The 19,445-nt window shown below is 46.0% G+C and overlaps 1 protein-coding gene across 1 annotated transcript in view; it reads right to left on the bottom strand.

The window, feature by feature from the left end:
- Positions 1-4,865: 4,865 nt before the first annotated feature.
- LYPLAL1 (lysophospholipase like 1) overlaps positions 4,866-19,445 on the bottom strand; it is a 29,520-nt gene continuing 14,940 nt past the window's right edge. Inside the window, exons 3-5 of the mRNA XM_035111358.3 lie at positions 19,196-19,365; positions 5,629-5,744; positions 4,866-5,252 (exon numbers count right to left, since the gene is read on the bottom strand). Coding sequence (XP_034967249.2) covers positions 5,028-5,252; positions 5,629-5,744; positions 19,196-19,365 — 511 coding nt within the window. The 3' untranslated portion in view covers positions 4,866-5,027. The remainder of the gene's footprint in view (positions 5,253-5,628; positions 5,745-19,195; positions 19,366-19,445) is intronic.

Here is a 19,445-nt window from a genome sequence, read left to right on the forward strand (position 1 = left end):
TCCGGGAAAATCTGGACATATAGCAGCTACCTATTCCACGTTGGAATAGGTAAAAATAAAAAATAAAATAGCTCAAAAACTCATTTTATTTTATTGAGATTTTGCCAGAAAAGCTCAACAATTTTGCAATAATAATAATAATAACCAAAACAAAAAAACACTCAACAACTATCTGGATTTTCACTTTTTGAGATATGGCAACCCTATTGTCATAGCTGGAATATGACAATAGGGTTGCCATATCTCAAAAAGTGAAAAATCCAGATAGTTGTTGAGTGTTTTTTTGTTTTGGTTATTATTATTATTATTGCAAAATTGTTGAGCTTTTCTGGCAAAATCTCAATAAAATAAAATGAGTTTTTGAGCTATTTTATTTTTTATTTTTACCTATTCCAACGTGGAATAGGTAGCTGCTATATGTCCAGATTTTCAGCTGAACTGTTTAAAATTTTAAAAGATGATGCTGTTAAGGTGCTACACCCAATATGCCAGCAAGTTTGGAAAACTCAGCAATGGCCAGAGGATTGGAGAAGATCAGTCTACATCCCAATTCCAAAGAAGGGCAGTGCCAAAGAATGCTCCAACTACCGCACAATTGCCCTCATTTCACACGCTAGCAAGGTTATGCTTAAAATTCTACAAGGCAGGCTTAGGCAGTATGTGGACCGAGAACTCCCAGAAGTGCAAGCTGGATTTCGAAAGGGCAGAGGAACCAGAGACCAAATAGCAAACATGTGCTGGATTATGGAGAAAGCTAGAGAGTTCCAGAAAAACGTCTACTTCTGCTTCATTGACTATGCAAAAGCCTTTGACTGTGTCGACCACAGCAAACTATGGCAAGTTCTTAAAGAAATGGGAGTGCCTGATCACCTCATCTGTCTCCTGAGAAATCTCTATGTGGGACAAGAAGCTACAGTTAGAACTGGATATGGAACAACTGATTGGTTCAAAATTGGGAAAGGAGTACGACAAGGCTGTATATTGTCTCCCTGCTTATTTAACTTATATGCAGAATTCATCATGCGAAAGGCTGGACTAGATGAATCCCAAGCCGGAATTAAGATTGCTGGAAGAAATATCAACAACCTCAGATATGCAGATGACACAACCTTGATGGCAGAAAGCGAGGAGGAATTAAAGAACCTTTTAATGAGGGTGAAAGAGGAGAGCGCAAAATATGGTCTGAAGCTCAACATCAAAAAAACCAAGATCATGGCCACTGGTCCCATCACCTCCTGGCAAATAGAAGGGGAAGAAATGGAGGCAGTGAGAGATTTTACTTTCTTGGGCTCCTTGATCACTGCAGATGGTGACAGCAGTCACGAAATTAAAAGACGCCTGCTTCTTGGGAGAAAAGCAATGACAAACCTAGACAGCATCTTAAAAAGCAGAGACATCACCTTGCCGACAAAGGTCCGTATAGTTAAAGCTATGGTTTTCCCAGTAGTGATGTATGGAAGTGAGAGTTGGACCATAAAGAAGGCTGATCGCCGAAGAATTGATGCTTTTGAATTATGGTGCTGGAGGAGACTCTTGAGAGTCCCATGGACTGCAAGAAGATCAAACCTATCCATTCTTAAGGAAATCAGCCCTGAGTGCTCCCTGGAAGGACAGATCGTGAAGCTGAGGCTCCAATACTTTGGCCACCTCATGAGAAGAGAAGAATCCTTGGAAAAGACCCTGATGTTGGGAAAGATTGAGGGCACTAGGAGAAGGGGACGACAGAGGACAAGATGGTTGGACAGTGTTCTCGAAGCTACGAACATGAGTTTGACCAAACTGCGGGAGGCAGTGCAAGACAGGAGTGCCTGGCGTGCTCTGGTCCATGGGGTCACGAAGAGTCGGACACGACTAAACGACTAAACAACAACAACATTGTCATAGCTGCCAAGTTTTCCCTTTTCTCACGAGGAAGCCTATTCAGCATAAGGGAAAATCCCTGTAAAAAAGGGATAACTTGGCAGCTATGCCTATTGTCCATGGATAGTGCCATTTTGGTTACAGAAGGACAGAAACTCAGAAACAACCCGTCCCCTCCTCTGCCTTCCTTTTCCTCACATCTCTTCCTCTACATAAGATATTAATGCACAGAATTCACTGCTACAAGATATGATGGTGACCATTAGCTTAAAAGGGGATTAGAGAAATTCATGGAAGATAATGACTAACAGTCATGGCGGCTAGGCTTTATGGGACCTGCGGATTTCCATACTGCATGCTAACACTACAGTAGTTTGCTGACAAGGATAGAGGAGTGGGCTGTTGTCTTCGTGCCCAGCCTGTTGGCTTACCAGAGGCTGGCCTCCTTAGCTGGTGCTTGGTAAATCAATAAATACGAGGAAAATTAATAAATAGGAGGGAGTAAGTCACCCACATAGGCAGTTCATCGGGTCTTCATGAATTTTGTAATGTTAAAGTTCATACTCTTATTTTGATCTGTTCTTTTTGTAAATCGGTTCATGGCTGATTTATTGCAATGTCTAAACACCTTTGCAGTTGTAATTTGCATCATAGCCCAGCCTGTGATCTTCACCATAAAGGACAAGTTAGAAATCTAGTAAATAAATAAATAGACTGACTTGATGTTGTTTGTTTTAACTGCATCTCTTGCAGGGTTGTTCAGACTGATAGGAAATGCCCCCCCCTTTAACAAATTAATTAGCTGAAGCACATCCAGTCTTTTTCATACATCTCTCGCTTCCATCCACAAATCCAGCTCTTCCCCCCCCCATCCCTTTCCTTTCCTGAATGAAGTTATTAAAGGATCCAAGGTTTATTTCCGTTCTTTCTTTTAAAACCACTTGACTGTCAGATAGTTTAATAGGGGAGACTAATTTAACTCCACAACCTCTTGGGCATTCCAGTTTTGTTACCAATAATTTTAGGCTTGATCAGCTGGTTTCAGTCTTGCCTGTAATTGTTCTCTGGCTCCAGCTGTCTGCAGCCACAAGTCAATTAGTTAGGAAACATTGCTGTTCAAAGCACTAATCTATTCATGAATTGCAGCCCTCTTTTAAAAACAATCTATAATGGTGGAAGATTTTTTTTTTAAGAAAAAGAAAAAAACACCAACTACCACCAAACTTTGTTTCCAAGCAGAACAGAAAACCTTTACAGAACCCAGGAGAATTCAAGCCTAATTTGAAGCTGTTTTCATTTGCTTGCTGAATTATGTACCTTGCCAACATAAGTGGCAGCTCCAGAAGGTATCATGAAACGGACGGCTTAAGCCCACTCATTTGTTTCATTTAGATTTGCCAAACGGCCTTCAACTCTTAAAGACCGAAATGAGAGGCTACATGATATATTGGTTTTAAAAAGGCCCCTAGAAGAAAAAAAAGTTACATTTAAACAGTAAAGGACATTGACTAATTATTTATTGTGCTTCTGCATGAACTTTTGCCGGATTCTGATCACTGAAAAGCTGTATGAAAGTGGCTCCCTCTCTTTCAGCTTCAGTTCATGGAGAAAAAGCATACAACATATTTAGAAAACTATTTCAGCAAGCTTCAGGATCAATGGATTTCATAAGTCCACTTGGGCAGAATGCAATCCTGTGCAAATCTATGCACAGAACAAAGCCCAACTGCTTTGCACAGGATTGCAACCTGGGAGATTTAGGTCAGGATCAAAGCTATTCCAATACTCCCAACAAGCTTCTTCAATACCTGTCCCATGCTAAACTGCTTGAGAGCCAGTGTGGTGTAGTGGTTAAGAGTGGTAGACTCGTAATCTGGGGAACCGGGTTCGTGTCTCCGCTCCTCCACATGCAGTTGCTGGGTGACCTTGGGCTAGTCACACTTCTTTGAAGTCTCTCAGCCCCACCCACCTCACAGGGTGTCTGTTGTGGGGGAGGAAGGGAAAGGAGAATGTTAGCCGCTTTGAGACTCCTTCGGGTAGTGATAAAGCGGGATATCAAATCCAAACTCTTCTCTTCTTCTTTTAAAGTCGAAACAAAATTTTAAAAAATCATTCCAGTAGCACCTTAAGAGACCAACTAAGTTTGTCATTGGTATCAGCTTTCGTGTGCATGCACACTTCTTCAGATACATGCACATGAAAGCTCATACCAATGACAAGCTTAGTTGGTCTCTAAGGTGTTACTGGAAGGATTTTTTTTATTTTGTTTCGATTACAGCAGACCAACACGGCTACCTATCTGCTTTTAAAGTGAACTTGAAGATCTGTTTGCATTGTGTTTGTGTGTTCTGTTAAATAATTATTTACCTGAGACGTAATCGTCCAAACCAGCCTGCTACCATTAGTAATAAAATCAATTCATATATACAGTAAGGTAAGGTAAGGTAAAGGACCCCTGGACAGTTAAGTCCAGTTATAGGTGACTATACGATGCAGTGCTCAACTCGCTTTCAGGCTGAGAGAGCTGGCATTTGTCCACAGACAGTTTTCTGGGTAATGTGGTCATCATAACCCTCTTCTGGCACAACAGAACACCGTGATGGAAACCAGAGTGCACGGAAACGCCGTTTACCAGCCTGCCGCAGTGGTACCTATTTATCTACTTGCACTAGTGTGCTTTTGAACTGCTAGATTGGCAGGAGCTGGGACAGAGCAACAGGAGCTCACCCCGTCATTAGGATTCGAACCACTGACCTTCTGATCAGCAAGCCCAAGAGGCTCAGTGGTTTAGACCACAGAGCCACCAAGTCAAGTTTACGGACTTTGCAGGCTGTCCCAATATGTGAACATACACACACCCTTCCCATCATATTGAGATGGGATCCTGCTAGTGCTTGATAATTCCATTTCATCCTGTTTAATAGATACCCAAATTGTAGGCAAGTGATAGGCACAACCAAGACCTGGAAAATTAAATAGATAAAACTCCAGAAATTTATGGCAACTTACTTTTCTGAGTGTTTTTAATATTTTCATTTGAATATCTGTGAAAAAAGGAAGTACTTCTATTAATAGGAAGTAATCATATTACATGGTTGAAAGCCACAAAGCACAGACAACTCCATGAGAAGTGGCATTTCTTTTCCATATATACTTTCATTTATTGTTCATGGTTGCTCTGGCAATTTCTTCAAAATCCAAGCTTGCAGTTTGTCCAGCTCACTTTTGTTTAGTTCATGATAAAGGTTTGGCAAGCTCAGAAATGTAGTCGCTATTCCCAGGGATTTTAACACCTTGTTGGTTTCTTCACCCCACGAATACAGAACCAGTTCATCAGCAGTTCCATGGCATTGAAATAACTCTGGTGGCTCCCTTTCAATTTTCTTCAGTGCCTGTTAGCAAAGGAGATATCTGAGCTGTTACCACAATAGAGAAACAAAGGGCGATATTTTACCATGGATACTCAGTGATACACCTAGATTAGTGAGTGCATGGAATAGCCAGCAAGTGTAAGGAACTGCAGAAAGACCAATAAGCAATTGTCCACTGCTTTCTACTTTCAGACCATTGGTCCATCTAAGCCCATCATTGTTTACTGTACCAGAGATCTTACAGTAGCTTTAAAGCTGAGACCACAGATTAATCATGACCTTTGCTCAACTAAAAGATATTGAAAAGGGAGTGTACAGGGGTCCCTGTCACTTATACTCTGGGCACAACCTTCTGAGATTTTAAATGCTCACAATGGGACAAACAGTTAGCACGCACCTGGTAAACAGCAGAGGTCTTACTGAGGAAGCTCGAAAGAGCAAACGCTCCAGCTACATCTTGGTGGTACCTATAGGCTAAGTGCATTGCCATGCCTCCTCCCATTGAAAAACCACCTATGGATTTTTAAGGGGGAAAACAATGTTAAAGCAAACATTCAGAGCTCTCGGAAATGATTTCAGTGATGACTTTCTGCTTTCCAATACCCTGTAGGAAACACGTTTGAGCAAGCTAAAACTTAATCAAGTTGTACAGACTGCACCTTTGTTCACAAGGAAAAAAGGCCTGCCAAATGTCTGTGCAGCCCAGTCCATATTGACTGCGATGAACACTCTTGATTTTTGATCAATCTCTGCCCCACAATATATTTCGCTGTACATAAGGACTGTATAGTTCCAGTTGCGCGGGGATTCCAAGGCACTATTCATACTTTTAGACAACTCAATTAGACTTCTGGTTTACTTGGTGCCCCCTCTTTTTTCGTGGCTCCTCACAAGCATGAGAAGGGGGAAATGTGGTCTTTCAGATGTCGCTGGACTCCAATTCCCATCAGCCCCAGCCAGCATGGTCAATGGTCAGGGATGATGGGAGCTTGAGTCCACATCTGGATGGCCACAAATTCCCTTCCATGCCATGGTGAATTATGAAGACCAAACTGGAATCTAGCAGTGCGATTCTATGCAGGCTTACTGAGGGTTCATCCACCCTTCTGTGTGGTCAATGTTTTATACTGCTTGTCGCATGGGTTCTAGGCACAAGTCTGAGAGGTTCTTCGTTTGCCCCGCTACTTTCCCTGGGAAAGCCAGGGGTTTACTGCTGGATCAGAACGAACGTCAATCTGCAGAAAACCTAAAGAGGTAAACAGCAGGTTTTCCCGGGGAAAAGCAGCAGGACGAAAAAACCAACCCTGTCAAACCCGTGACTTGAAATCATGGGAGAAGTGGAACCCAAAGAAGCAAATATACAAAGTTTTGCAGAATAAAAGTGCAATCTTGTGCACTTAAACGTGGAAATAAATCCCACGGAGTTCAACAGGACTTACTCTCAGGGAAATGTACAAGGATTGCAACAAAAACAAAACAAAAACGGCTTCCCATTTGTCTCATCAAGGCTGTAGTGGAAAATCTCCAGGTATATTCTGAAACAACAGGTCTGCTATGAAAATGTAGGTATGAACGACTATTACGCACTGTCACAGTGGCCGGAGTGGACTACTTCAGAGTAACGACGCTACGCAGCTCTGCATTTTATTCTTTTATTGGTGCTGCGTATTTACAGTGCTCAAGTCATTGCTATTTACACGGAGTGATGTTGTCAGTCGGTTTCAGAACCTCCTAATGGCTTTTGGCGCGTCTTTCTCCAACACAAAAGCTTTGGCAGACCCATCCTCTTTCCCCTCCTCTTTCTGCGTAATTCCGGAGTTGGGGGGATGGGTCTCCCGCCCTTATTCGCCCCTTCCTGTCCCACCTGGGACCCTGGCTCCTCTACCTTGCCTGAGCCTCGGACACGACTTCCTGCTTCCCCACTGGAATCGGAACTCTCTCTGCTTCCCCCTGTGCTCGGGGATTGGCTTGAACTTAGGAGGGGAGGGACTTCGCGATATCCCCTGTCCCTCACATCCACCCCCCTCCCAAGCTCTCCTTCACCCCTCCCCAGGTCCCCCCCAGGTGTCGGTGACGACTGGAAGCCTAAGAACTCAGTGCTTTCCGAGCCCGTTGGTGTGAACACCTCCCCCCAGTCCTGCAAGCCCCCCCCTTCCGCCTGGGAGGACGGGAATCCCAAAAAGTCTGTGGCGTCAGAGCTGGTGGGGGTAAAAATGTTCTGCCAATCTGCTCCTTCCTCTGACTGGGTGGATCTCGGTGACACCCATACCTCATCCTCTGGTTCCTCAAACTCCGCTTCCCAGCGCCATGGTGAACTGCTCTCCCGTGCTTCCTCCCCCTCCCCCTCCCTTTCCATGTGCCAGGGCTTGGGTCTATGGGGAAAAAGGGCGTGAAATTCTTCTACCAGGAATTCCTCCTGTATCTGAGTGGCTGGGACCCATTCATTCTGGGACGGTGGAGCATCCTCCCATGCCATGAGGTACTCCAGGCCCCCCACCCCCCACCTTGAATCCAGGATGGCTGTGGCCTCATTGAGTTGCTCCCTGCCTTCCCTCTCCCCCCCTCCCTCAGGGGTTTGTTCGCTGTCTCGGAGCCTGCTGCTTTCCCTGTACGGCGACAGCAGCGATCTATGAAACACTGGGTGCACCCTCATGTCCTCTGGCAGTGCCAGCCTGTATGCCACCGGGTTGACCTGTTGCGTGACCGTGAAGGGGCCCAACCTTCTGGGCGCCAGCTTTTTGCATCGCCCTCTGATGGGAAGGCCCTCCGAGGACAACCAAACTTTGTCCCCCACCCTAATGACCTCCCCCGGTCGCCTGTGGCGATCTGCCCCCCTCTTGTACGCTTCCTTGGCTCTCTCCAAGTGTTCTCTGAGCTGCTGGTGCACCGTCTCCAGTTCCTCTGCCCAATCCTCAGCCTGTGGGCCCTCCTCCTCCTCCTCCCCCTCCCTCTCAGGGAAAGATCTGAGGTCACGCCCGTAATTGGCCTTAAAGGGCGACACCCCTGTGGAGACGTGCACCGCATTGTTGTAGGCAAATTCTGCCAGTGGCAGGCGATCCACCCAGTCCGTTTGCCTCTGGCTGACGTAGCATCTCAGGTACTGCTGCAGAATGGCGTTGACCCTCTCCGCCTGTCCATTGGTCTGCGGGTGTCTAGCCGTCGACAAGCTGACCTCCACCTGCAGGAGGTTCATGAGCCGCCGCCAGAACCTGGAAACAAATTGGCGGCCACGATCCGAAATAACCCTTAAGGGTAATCCATGCAGTCTGAATACGTGATCCACAAACAGTTTGGCTGTCTCTTCTGCCGAGACCGCCCTGGCACACGGTATAAAGTGGCACATTTTGGACATGAGGTCCACCACCACCAACACTGCGGTCTTGCCCCTGGAAGAAGGCAGATCTGTGATGAAGTCCATGGACACCACTTCCCACGGCCTGTGTGGCGTGGCTAAGGGCTCCAGCAATCCCGGTGGCGCTGCTCTGACCACCTTTGCCCGCTGGCAGGTGTCACAGCCCCGTACATAGTCTCGAACATCTTCCCGCACCCCTGGCCACCAGAAGTGTCTCATGACTAGGTGAGTGGTTTTGTCCCTCCCAAAATGACCCGCCGTTGGGTTGTCGTGCATCTGCTTGAGGACCGTACGTCTAAGCTGGGTGGTGGGCAGGTACAGTGCACCCTTGTAGAAAAGCAGCCCCCTGCGTTCTGCAAAGTCTTTTGCCTGCTCCCCCCCCCTTCTCAGTTCTCTGCAGATGCGGTTGGCAAATTCATCCGCTGCCGTCAGTGCTGTGAGTTCTGCCTCGCTCACCACTGCTGCTCCGCAGGACCATGCTGACGGGGGGAAAATGTGCCTGGGTGCCGGTGGCGCCTCCTCCTCCATGTACTCTGGCTTGCGGGAGAGGGCATCCGCCCTGACATTCTGCTCTTCCGGGATGTAGTGTATGGAGAAGTTGAAGTTCGAGAAGAACTCTGCCCACCGTATCTGCCGCTGGTTGAGCACCCTGGCAGTTCTCCAGAACTCCAGGTTCTTGTGGTCTGTGCACACCTGGATGGGGTGCTTGGCGCCCACCAGGAAGTGTCTCCAGTGCTGGAACGCAGCGTGGATCGCCAGAAGTTCCCGATCAAACACTGTGTAGTTTCGCTCTGGCTGAGTCAATTTCCTGGAGAAGAAGGCACAGGGTCTCCACTCTCGGTTGGCGTCCAGTTGCAACAAAATGGCGCCCACAGCTTTATCAGAAGCATCTGTCTCCACGCGTAGGGGCGCGTCCTGAACCACGTGGAACAGGTTCTGGTCTGAGGCGAACACCCTCTTGAGGCTTTCGAACGCTGCTTGCGCCTCTGGTGTCCACCTGAACTTCTGCTTGCCTCTCAGGCAGTCAGTGATGGGAGCCGTAACGCGAGAGAAGTTCTTGATGAACTTCCTGTAGAAGTTGGCGAAGCCTAGTAGGCGTTGGGCATCTTTGCGAGTCCTGGGGCTGTGCCAGTCCAGGATGGCCTGCACCTTGTCCTTGTCCATCGCCAGCCCCTTGTCTGACAGCTTGTAGCCCAGGAAGTCCACCTCCTTGGTGTGAAACTTGCACTTCTCCAGCTTCACATACAGGTGGTTCTCCTTCAGGCGCTGCAACACCTCCCTGACATCTTTCACGTGCTGCACTGGGTCGTTGGAGTAAATAAGGATGTCATCCAGGAAGACCAAGCATTTCCTGAAGAGGAGGGACCCCAGGACGTGGTGCATGAAGGCCTGGAAGCATGCTGAGCCCCCTTGCAACCCGAAGGGCATCACCAGATATTCAAAAGAGCCCAGAGGCGTGAACATCGTGGTTTTCCATTCATCGCCTTCCCGGATCCTGATCAAGTTGTACGCCCCCCTCAGGTCTAGCTTGGTGAAAATCTTGCCCCTGCGTGCCGCTGTCAGGAGATCATCCACTCTGGGCATGGGGAAAGCCACTGGCTCTGTCACTGAATTCAGGCGTCTAAAATCCACCACAAGACGGCGCTGTTGCGTGTCTTTCTTGTCCACCCAGAAGACCGGGCTGCCCCCTGCTGCCTTGCTTTCTCTGATGAACCCCCGCTTGAGGTTCTTGTCGATGAAAGCGCGCAGATCTTCCAGTTCCTGGTCTGACATGGCGTACAGCTTGGCTGGGGGTATAGTTGCCCCTGGCACCAGGTTGATCTGGCAGTCAAAAGGCCTGTGTGGGGGTAGGTGGTCGGACTCCGCTTCGCTGAAGACCTCCTGCAGGTCCCAGTACGGCTTGGGTATCGCTTCACCCCCTTTGACGTGCATGGTGGCCACCGTGGCTATCGGAGGCCCCTCCCCTGGTTGGTGCTGCATGCAATGTTCCAGGCAAAAGTCCGATCCGAAAGTGATGCATCTCTGGTGCCAACTTATGGAGGGGTCATGGTGCGCCAGCCAGCTCATGCCCAAAACGATGGGGGGGTCTGAGATGGTGGTGACGTTGAATGCCAGTGTCTCTGAGTGCCTTCCAACCGTCATTCTCATGGGGGGGGTTTGATGCGTGATGGCCCCTCCCAGCAGCTCTCTGCCGTCAATGGTTGCCACGTGCAGAGGAAAATCCAGCTGCAGAAGCTGGATCTGGTGCTCTTCTGCAAAGTTTCTCGAGAAGAAGTTCGCTGACGCCCCACTGTCAATTAGGGCGAGGACTGTCAGGGGATAGCCATTTGGAAGCGTGAGCGTCACTTCTAGAACCACTCCTGCTCTGGGAGGGGTGGGCTGGCTCTGCTCCTCTCTGTGCGGGTGGGTGGGCTGGGGCTGTTGTCTGCTGACTGTGCCTGGCTGCCGCCCCTTGTCTCCTGCAGCCAGGCTTTCCCGTTTCCCTGCTGTGGTGCTGCGTCAGTGGGGGAGGGCACAACCGTTCCCGCCTTTCCTTGCCACTCCCTGCGATGTGGGCAGTCTCTGACGAGATGCTGGGGGGAGTTGCAGAGAAAGCAATTCCCACCCCTTCCCTCCTTGCGTCTTGGCGCCGCTGGGGTTTGAAAAGCCCGCGCGCGCGCGCTATCAATCTGCATGGGTTCCTGGTCCTGACTGGCCCCAGGCGTGGCTTGAAAGGGTTGTTGGGGGAGTGGCTTCTCCTGCGACCGTGGGAACCAAGCCCGCTTTGCGCGCGTTGCTTGCTTGTCGCTCCACCGGGATTCCTGTCTCACCCCCACCGCCAGAGCCGCTTTGCTCAGCTGATCCATATTACTGGGCTTTGGACCTCTCGAGAGCTCATCCTTCACCTCCTCATGCAACCCCAAGTAGAACGCCGCTTGCATTGGGGGGGACTCTAGTTCCCACCCCAATCTGTGCACCAGCATGGTGAATTTCGCCCAATACGCGCGAACTGTCATATTTCCTTGGCGTAAATTATGAAGTTCCTCCTTAGTCTGGTCCATATGACTATCGGACGAATACATCGTTTTCAAACCTTCTAGAAATAGTTTGACATTCTTCATGCAAGGATTCCTTGTTGCAATTAACGGTCTTAGCCACTCCCTGGCTGCCCCGGTAAGGTGCTCCACAATAAACGCTACCCTGTGCTCATCATCAGGGAACTCATCGTGGTGCAGCTCAAGAGCATACACAATCTCAGTCTCAAAGCCCTGAAATTCCCTCGGGTCTCCATTGAACTTGCTTACTAGGGTCCCGGCTCTCCTTCCTGGCAGCACTTGGACTTGGGGTGCCCCTCCCGCCTTGTTTTTCTCTGCATCCAGCTTGTTTTGGAGGTCTACCGCCACCGCCCTTAATTGCTGCTCTTTTTCCTGAAGCGCTCTCACCTGTTCCGCAAGTTGTAGCCGGTCGTCCTGGACCTTCTTAGTCTCCTCTTTAGCTGCCTTCAATTCCCCCTGCGCCTGCAGCGACAGCTGTTGCAGTTCTTGCTGGGCTTGCTCCGCGATCTGCCGCCATTTCTCCGCCTCTGACACGCTCATCCCGGCAACTCCAAAGTAGCCCAAAAAGGATTAGGAGGTTGCTGTCACAGTGGCCGGAGTGGACTACTTCAGAGTAACGACGCTACGCAGCTCTGCATTTTATTCTTTTATTGGTGCTGCGTATTTACAGTGCTCAAGTCATTGCTATTTACACGGAGTGATGTTGTCAGTCGGTTTCAGAACCTCCTAATGGCTTTTGGCGCGTCTTTCTCCAACACAAAAGCTTTGGCAGACCCATCCTCTTTCCCCTCCTCTTTCTGCGTAATTCCGGAGTTGGGGGGATGGGTCTCCCGCCCTTATTCGCCCCTTCCTGTCCCACCTGGGACCCTGGCTCCTCTACCTTGCCTGAGCCTCGGACACGACTTCCTGCTTCCCCACTGGAATCGGAACTCTCTCTGCTTCCCCCTGTGCTCGGGGATTGGCTTGAACTTAGGAGGGGAGGGACTTCGCGATATCCCCTGTCCCTCACACGCACTTTGCTCAAAAAAAGAAATAACTGCTCTACTTCTCCTCTACTTATTTCCTTATGCCCTCCAGCGAATGATGCCATCACCGCAACACTTGTAAAAATACAGTGGACAAGTTTCGCTCTGTATTAATAGATGTATATTTATGGTCAGACGCTGGTGCATTTCAGAATACAGAGGCAACGTGGAGCACACGGAAACCTCGCTCTGAATTTGCAGAATCCTTTGCATGTGTATTCAAAATTAAGTCCCCCTGATATCAATTGGCCTGGCTCTAAGCTAGGGGTATGCAGGATTGCAACTTTTCTCTCTCCATTTCTTTTCAAAATTCACTTCATTGGAGCTCACAAAGCAACCTGCAATTACTCACTGGCACCTGATAATGCAATCACCTTCTGTGAGGACAGAAAAGCTTACGGCTTTCATGTGGTCCCTGCTATTCAGGAAAAAACTGAATGCCAGAAGTTGGTTTGTTGAAATTAGGTTTTGTAGGGGGGGGGGGAGCCTGCAGTTTATTACTCAGAAAAACGTGGTCTCCAGGAGAAGTAAGGAGAGGGAAAGCTTTGCAGGCCCCTGGTCTGGAAACAGTGGGTTTCATTGAAGGTAAAAAGCTGAGATTTCAAAGCACCATTCTTACCATGAAAACCTACACTAGTCCTGCATAAGCTCGTATTGATCATAATATGGATGGCACAGTCATAACAAGGGAACTTTGGGGCCAATTTCCAATGTTTAAAGTGAAATCTAAAAATAAAATGTATATTGCAATAACTAGGGATGTATGAAATGGACTTGTCAGTGTCAATTTTGTATGTTTCATTTTTAAGTCCATTTCATACTGTTTGCAGAAATCTATAGGGTTTTTTAAAAGTACCAGTAATTCTTAAAGTTGCTTTTAAATACATATGTTATCACATGTTATCTCAATGCACTCATTGCTAAATGTTTTCCCAACAAACTCACATTTGTTACGTATTTTGCTAAGAGGTTTTTCCTTAATGCCCAAGTGGCTTCTGTTCATTATGTGGTATATCAAGGATAATTACATTCTGATCAGTGTATATATTAGTCCAGGAACTGCATATTAGATCATTTTGCTTCTTCTTATTAAACAAATTTACAGCCCACTTTACAGCATAAAGCCATCAATGCCATGTACAAGCAAAAAACATAATAAAACAGAAAAACACAAGCTCTGAAAACAATAAAATCAATTCAACACATCCTGAAACACAAGAAAAACCATCCCTACAAGTTCCAAAACCAGCAAAACAATTTCATCATAAATAAAATTGATATTCCTTATATGATTGCATTACACGTCAGGAGAAGCCTTCTTTTACAAAAATGCCTTGTGGACCAAACAAAATCCTCTTCCCTCTCTAACAACAACACTTGACTGGATGGACAAAATATGCCTGTCCAATGACATCACTGTAATACCATACAGACTGAGACATACAAGGTCTGTTTAATCATCTCAGTTATATGTGGTAAGTTGCCTGCGGCAAAAAAACAACAGAACATAGTGCCTCGAAACTTGGCTGTGACTACAATCCTGGCACAGTGATGCTGCTTAAATCTTACTGAAGTGAGCAAGTTTACTGTGCATATACACTTTCAGCAGAAATACAGTGGTTGCCATTTAAGTCTAAAATTGGTCACACAAAACATATGGGGGGCATTTGGCACAAAACAGCGAAGCAGAGCAGTTGCCCCAGTCAAGTTATTTCAGTGGGTTCAGTGGAGGGTGTTATTCAGTAACAGACAGTACCATTTCTCATTCTTCTTCTTCATCCTGTCCAGACCCAGAAGACAATGAATATGCCAATCTTTATAGGAAACACGGCAACTTTCATATTCCTTCTCCCACGGCTCAGTAGCTACGGAAGAAGCCTAGCAATCAAGAAAGTACTGTGGTTGTGTGTCCTGTGTTATTGTAATGAAACAAGGGGTCAAAGACCATGCATGTATTCCTTGGCGTTCTGTCGAGTCTACGACTCTGTCGCAGAAGGTTTATTTTCATTGGCTGCTTATGAAAGTGACTACAGGTGGCAGGAACCCATTGGCTCGGATCAGCATTTCTGCGGCATACCAAACTCGTAGAAGGAAGAAAAAAAGGGGGGGACGGTCCTGAGAAAACTACAAGAGAGGAAGCAAAGACTTTGAGAGAGAAAGCTAAAAATCATATACGGTTTTACTCCACTGCTAGTACAGCACAGGTAAAAATGGCAGCTTGCACCTGATCCTGCAATATATGTGAGGCAAATGGAGATAGGGAATTTGTGGCCTTTCAAATGTTGTTGGACTCCAACTCCCATCAGCCCCTTCTAGCATGGCCAATGGTCAGGGATGATGGGAGTTCAGTAACATCTGGTGAGCCACAATTGAGACGATCGCCCTGCAAGACGAATTTTTCGCAAGATGAATGTGTTTTGCGATCTGATGGTGACTCACAAGATGAATTTGTTTTGCGAAAAATTCGTCTAGTGAATCCCGGTTTCCCATAGGAATGCATTGAAATTTAATTAATGTGTTCCCATGGGCAAAAAAATAAAAAATAAAAATTCAATGCATTCCTATGGGAAACCGCGATTCGCAAGATGATTTTTTTGCAAAACAAATTGACTCGTGGAACGAATTAAATTCGTCTTCCGAGGCACCACTGTATTTTCCCAGAATGGGGAACAAAGTAATAAAGATGAACTGAGAAAATGCAATATACAAAAATAACAAAATCATAGCAACAGATCTAAGAAACAACACATTTAACCATTCTTACATAATTGAAACAAGCAAAACTACAGTGAGGCCAAACTTAAAATCTCCAAATACCTAGGTAAACAAAAAGAAAACAAACCAAGAAACACTAGGGAACATTCTAACCGATTAACCAACCAATAGTCATATCCAGGGCCATCAGTTATTAAGAGTGACTAGTTGCCCATGAATTAATTTGGAAAGGGGCCTTTAAACCTATGACTTGGTATGCACAAAGATGAGACTATCTGCTCATCTATTGTCCAGTGTATTTTTATATTCTTCTCTGACTAGGAGCAGATCTCTGGGGTCTCAGAGGTCTTTTGTGACAACTACTTTGTGATCCTTTGAAAATGCAAACAAACCTTGGATCTCAGGGGTTCAACCTGAGACTTTCTGCACTCAAAGCATGTGCTCTGCGTTGAGCTATGGTCTGAACAGAGAATGAACTTAATGTGCATTAGCATAACGTATTTAAATAGACGAAAAAAGAAATGATGCTTAAAAACTGGCAGGTTGTTAAAAATGGAAAAAGTGACAATTATTAAACCAAGAGAAAGCTTGGCTCGAACTAGTCGAGTTATTGAAATGATGCTTACCAGTTGAATTACAGAGTTATTATTTTTTCACTTATGTAAGAAAAGAAGATGAGATCTTAAGATACAATATGTACTCACTGCATTACTTTATTCTTATTTTTAAAAATGGTGCGGTAATTCACCTGCTCTTTTTAAATAGCTCAAAAGGAAGTTTTCCTTGGGCAGCCACCAGTCAGCTCAGCCATCTCTGTGAAGCAGAGCAGTTCCACGCAAAAACATATTCTCCAAAAAGTGAATTTCCAGACAGAAAATGTCTCTCCTGAAGAGCCCCCTCCAAGACCTTGTTTTTCTGGGCCTCGGTGCAATGGGCTGTGTGTAGCTGCCCTCCCAGCCGGTCCTATGGGAGACACCTGCTCCTCTTCATATGCTTCAGTGTCAGCAGGTAAAATGGCAAAACCAGATCAAACAGACTCTGTGGACCATTTCCCACAAGCCAGGGCAATGAGCCACCAAGGCAAGGCAAACAGGGACCTTCAAAGAGCAGGGAGTGGCCAGATCCAGAAAGAAAACAGGCAAGGAGTATTTTGGCTCTATCGTTCAGGATCTTGGTGGCATCTGGATGGGATTTTAGACATTCCCACATTAAAAGCAAATTTTCTCAATATTGGATTATTCATTGGTGTGCTCTCAACACCAATTTCACTTAAATGTGAAGAGAACTTTTTCCTCATATGAGCACAGGAAGATCCCCAGTCACACATGAAGAGAGGGCATAGTATGTTGTCAACCTATGGGCTGTATTCTATCCACAGGTCCCATCAGTGCCAAGATTTACGCTTGAGAAGTGGGACTTTCCCCATCTTTCCTCCTAAAGCTGGACATTAACTTCCTTCTGCCTCTATACCACATATTCTCACATTTATAACATTGTTGATGTTAATTTTTTACATCTTTATTTTGGATCTTATGATTTATGTGGAAATTTTCCAGTTTGTATTTTTTGACGTTTTGTTTACTGTTTATGACTAGTTATGTTTGTAATTTTTTTATATGTTGTAAGCTGCCTTGCACATGGTTTGAACTTTGGAAAGGCGGCAAAAAATTAAACGATTGATTTACTCCTGTCAAATCAGCTTTGCACTTAGTTTTTGTGACTCCCCACCCCCACAGTCACTAGCTTAGGGGGTTCAAAATAGTTTTTATATTTGCATTTTTGTTATTGTATTGTGACATTGCTTCACTATGCTTCATAAGAAACGATTCATAAATGAAATAAAGAAAAAAGTTATCATCTTAAAAAAAAAAATCCCTACAATAGTGAATTGAAGCCTGGTTTAGGCTGCAGGGTCGAAATCGGAGTTTCCCAAACTTGGGTCTCCAGCTGTTTTTGGACTGCAATTCCCATCATCCCTAGCTAGCAGGACCAGTGGTCAGGGATGATGGGAATTGTAGTCCAAAACAGCTGGAGACCCAAGTTTGGGAAACCCTGGTCTAAATGAATACTTCACAAGCAGCTTCCTCTCAAAGCGTAACCCCTAGGATTGAACCTCCTACTCTCGGTCTTTAATTAAACCTTAGCTAAACATTATTTAATTAAACCCTATCTAAACATTTTAGGTAGCCATGAAAAGTCAGTGTGTTTACTTAGGGCTTTTCACGTATTTCTGGCTTGTATTGCCACAATTCCTCTGAAACAGAAGCAGTGCTTCTACCGCCTCCCAGGAACACCATCTCATTCCTCCAAGAAGTGTGGTGTTGCATGCAGCAAGGAAAACCCAACACATGGACACCAGCTTGCTTCTTGCAATTGGGCCATCCAGCTGAATCTCATTCCTCCCTATCCCCTTTTTTTCCCTTTAATTAAAGTATGCCTATTAGAAGGTTAAGCCTGCAGTCAGGGACGGCACTGTTTTCTTAATCTTAACTTATGTACTGTGCCTGGAAAACCTGGAGCGCTTTCCAAATAAATTAGCATTATTCTTGTGCAGTTGCTAGCTCTTTCAACAGAGTTCTGCACAGCCGAACTTCCCGTTTTCAGATAATAAGATGGCATCTGTTCCAACTGCTGCTCCACTTCTTATCCCAACTGGGATGCAAAGAAAACCTATGTTAGGTGGTGTTGAGAGCACATGCCTTCAAAAGACCAATCTCAAATGAAGCAGATGATGGGTCTCCTCTTTGCAACAGAACCTCCGTGTTACGAATTCTGGTGAAACAGAACTTGCTTCCAACTATAATGTCAGAAGATAGCTTACTTACTTACTTATCAAACCTTTATTAGGCATTTTACAAATAAAACCATAAAAGAGAAAATCACATATAAGAGCCTTGAAATATATCAATAGGAGAATAGCATCTAGATCAAGGGAAGTAATAGTACCACTGTATTCTGCTCTGGTCAGACCTCACCTGGAGTACTGTGTCCAGTTCTGGGCACCACAGTTCAAGAAGGATACTGACAAGCTGGAACGTGTCCAGAAGAGGGCAACCAAAATGGCCAAAGGCCTGGAAACGATGCCTTATGAGCAATGGCTTAGGGAACTGGGTATGTTTAGTCTGGAGAAGAGAAGGTTAAGGGTGATATGATAGCCATGTGCAAATAAATAAAAGGATGTCATATAGAGGAGGGAGAAAGGTTGGTTTCTGCTGCTCGAGAGAAGCGGACACGGAGCAATGGATTCAAACTACAAGAAAGAAGATTCCACCTCAACATTAGGAAGAACTTCCTGACAGTAAGAGCTGTTCGGCAGTGGAATTTGCTACCAAGGAGTGTGGTGGAGTCTCCTTCTTTGGAGGTCTTTAAGCAGAGGCGTGACAGCCATATGTCAAGAATGCTTTGATGGTGTTTCCTGCTTGTCAGGGGGTTGGACTGGATGGCCCTTGTGGTCTCTTCCAACTCTATGATTCTATGATTCTATATATAAAAAGGCAGCAGTTGGCTACATAGACTGTAGAATCTGTTGTTTTCCCTGTTAACCTGCTCCTTGGAGGACTGCTACAAAAAACTCGGCTACCCCTGCCGTTACCCTTTGGTCAACCTCAGATAGGCAGAACCCCACACTTTCACCTTGCTGGGGTTCCAGACCACCCAAAAGAGGGGACAGCTGAAGATAGCACCAAAAAGCCATTAGCACAACCCCTACCTAAGCATTCAGGGATTCCTTGGCTGCTCAAAGCCTCTATAACCACTCACCACATTCCCCGGTTTGGCTCCACTCACAGGATGAGCTCTCTTACAAATGTCAAATATTTTCTTCTTTCTAAATCTTACCCAAGAGTATCCTGTTCTTTCCAATGCCGCTTTTAACTTCATCATCAATCAAACTCGTAAGTGCTTGACACATTGAGTCAATGGTTTCAATATGTTCCGGGCAATCATTAGAGATCTTATATCTGTCATGCCACACGTTGGATAAGGACCCTCTCATCGGTGTATATGGTCTGGAAGAAAAGTCGATGAAAAACATGCAAGAAGAAAACTGTAATATATAGCCATGGAAATCAGGAAGCCATGCTACGTC

This window comes from Zootoca vivipara, chromosome 3, assembly GCF_965207765.1.
Source record: "Zootoca vivipara chromosome 3, rZooViv2.hap1.1, whole genome shotgun sequence".
Classification (NCBI taxonomy): domain Eukaryota; kingdom Metazoa; phylum Chordata; class Lepidosauria; order Squamata; family Lacertidae; genus Zootoca; species Zootoca vivipara.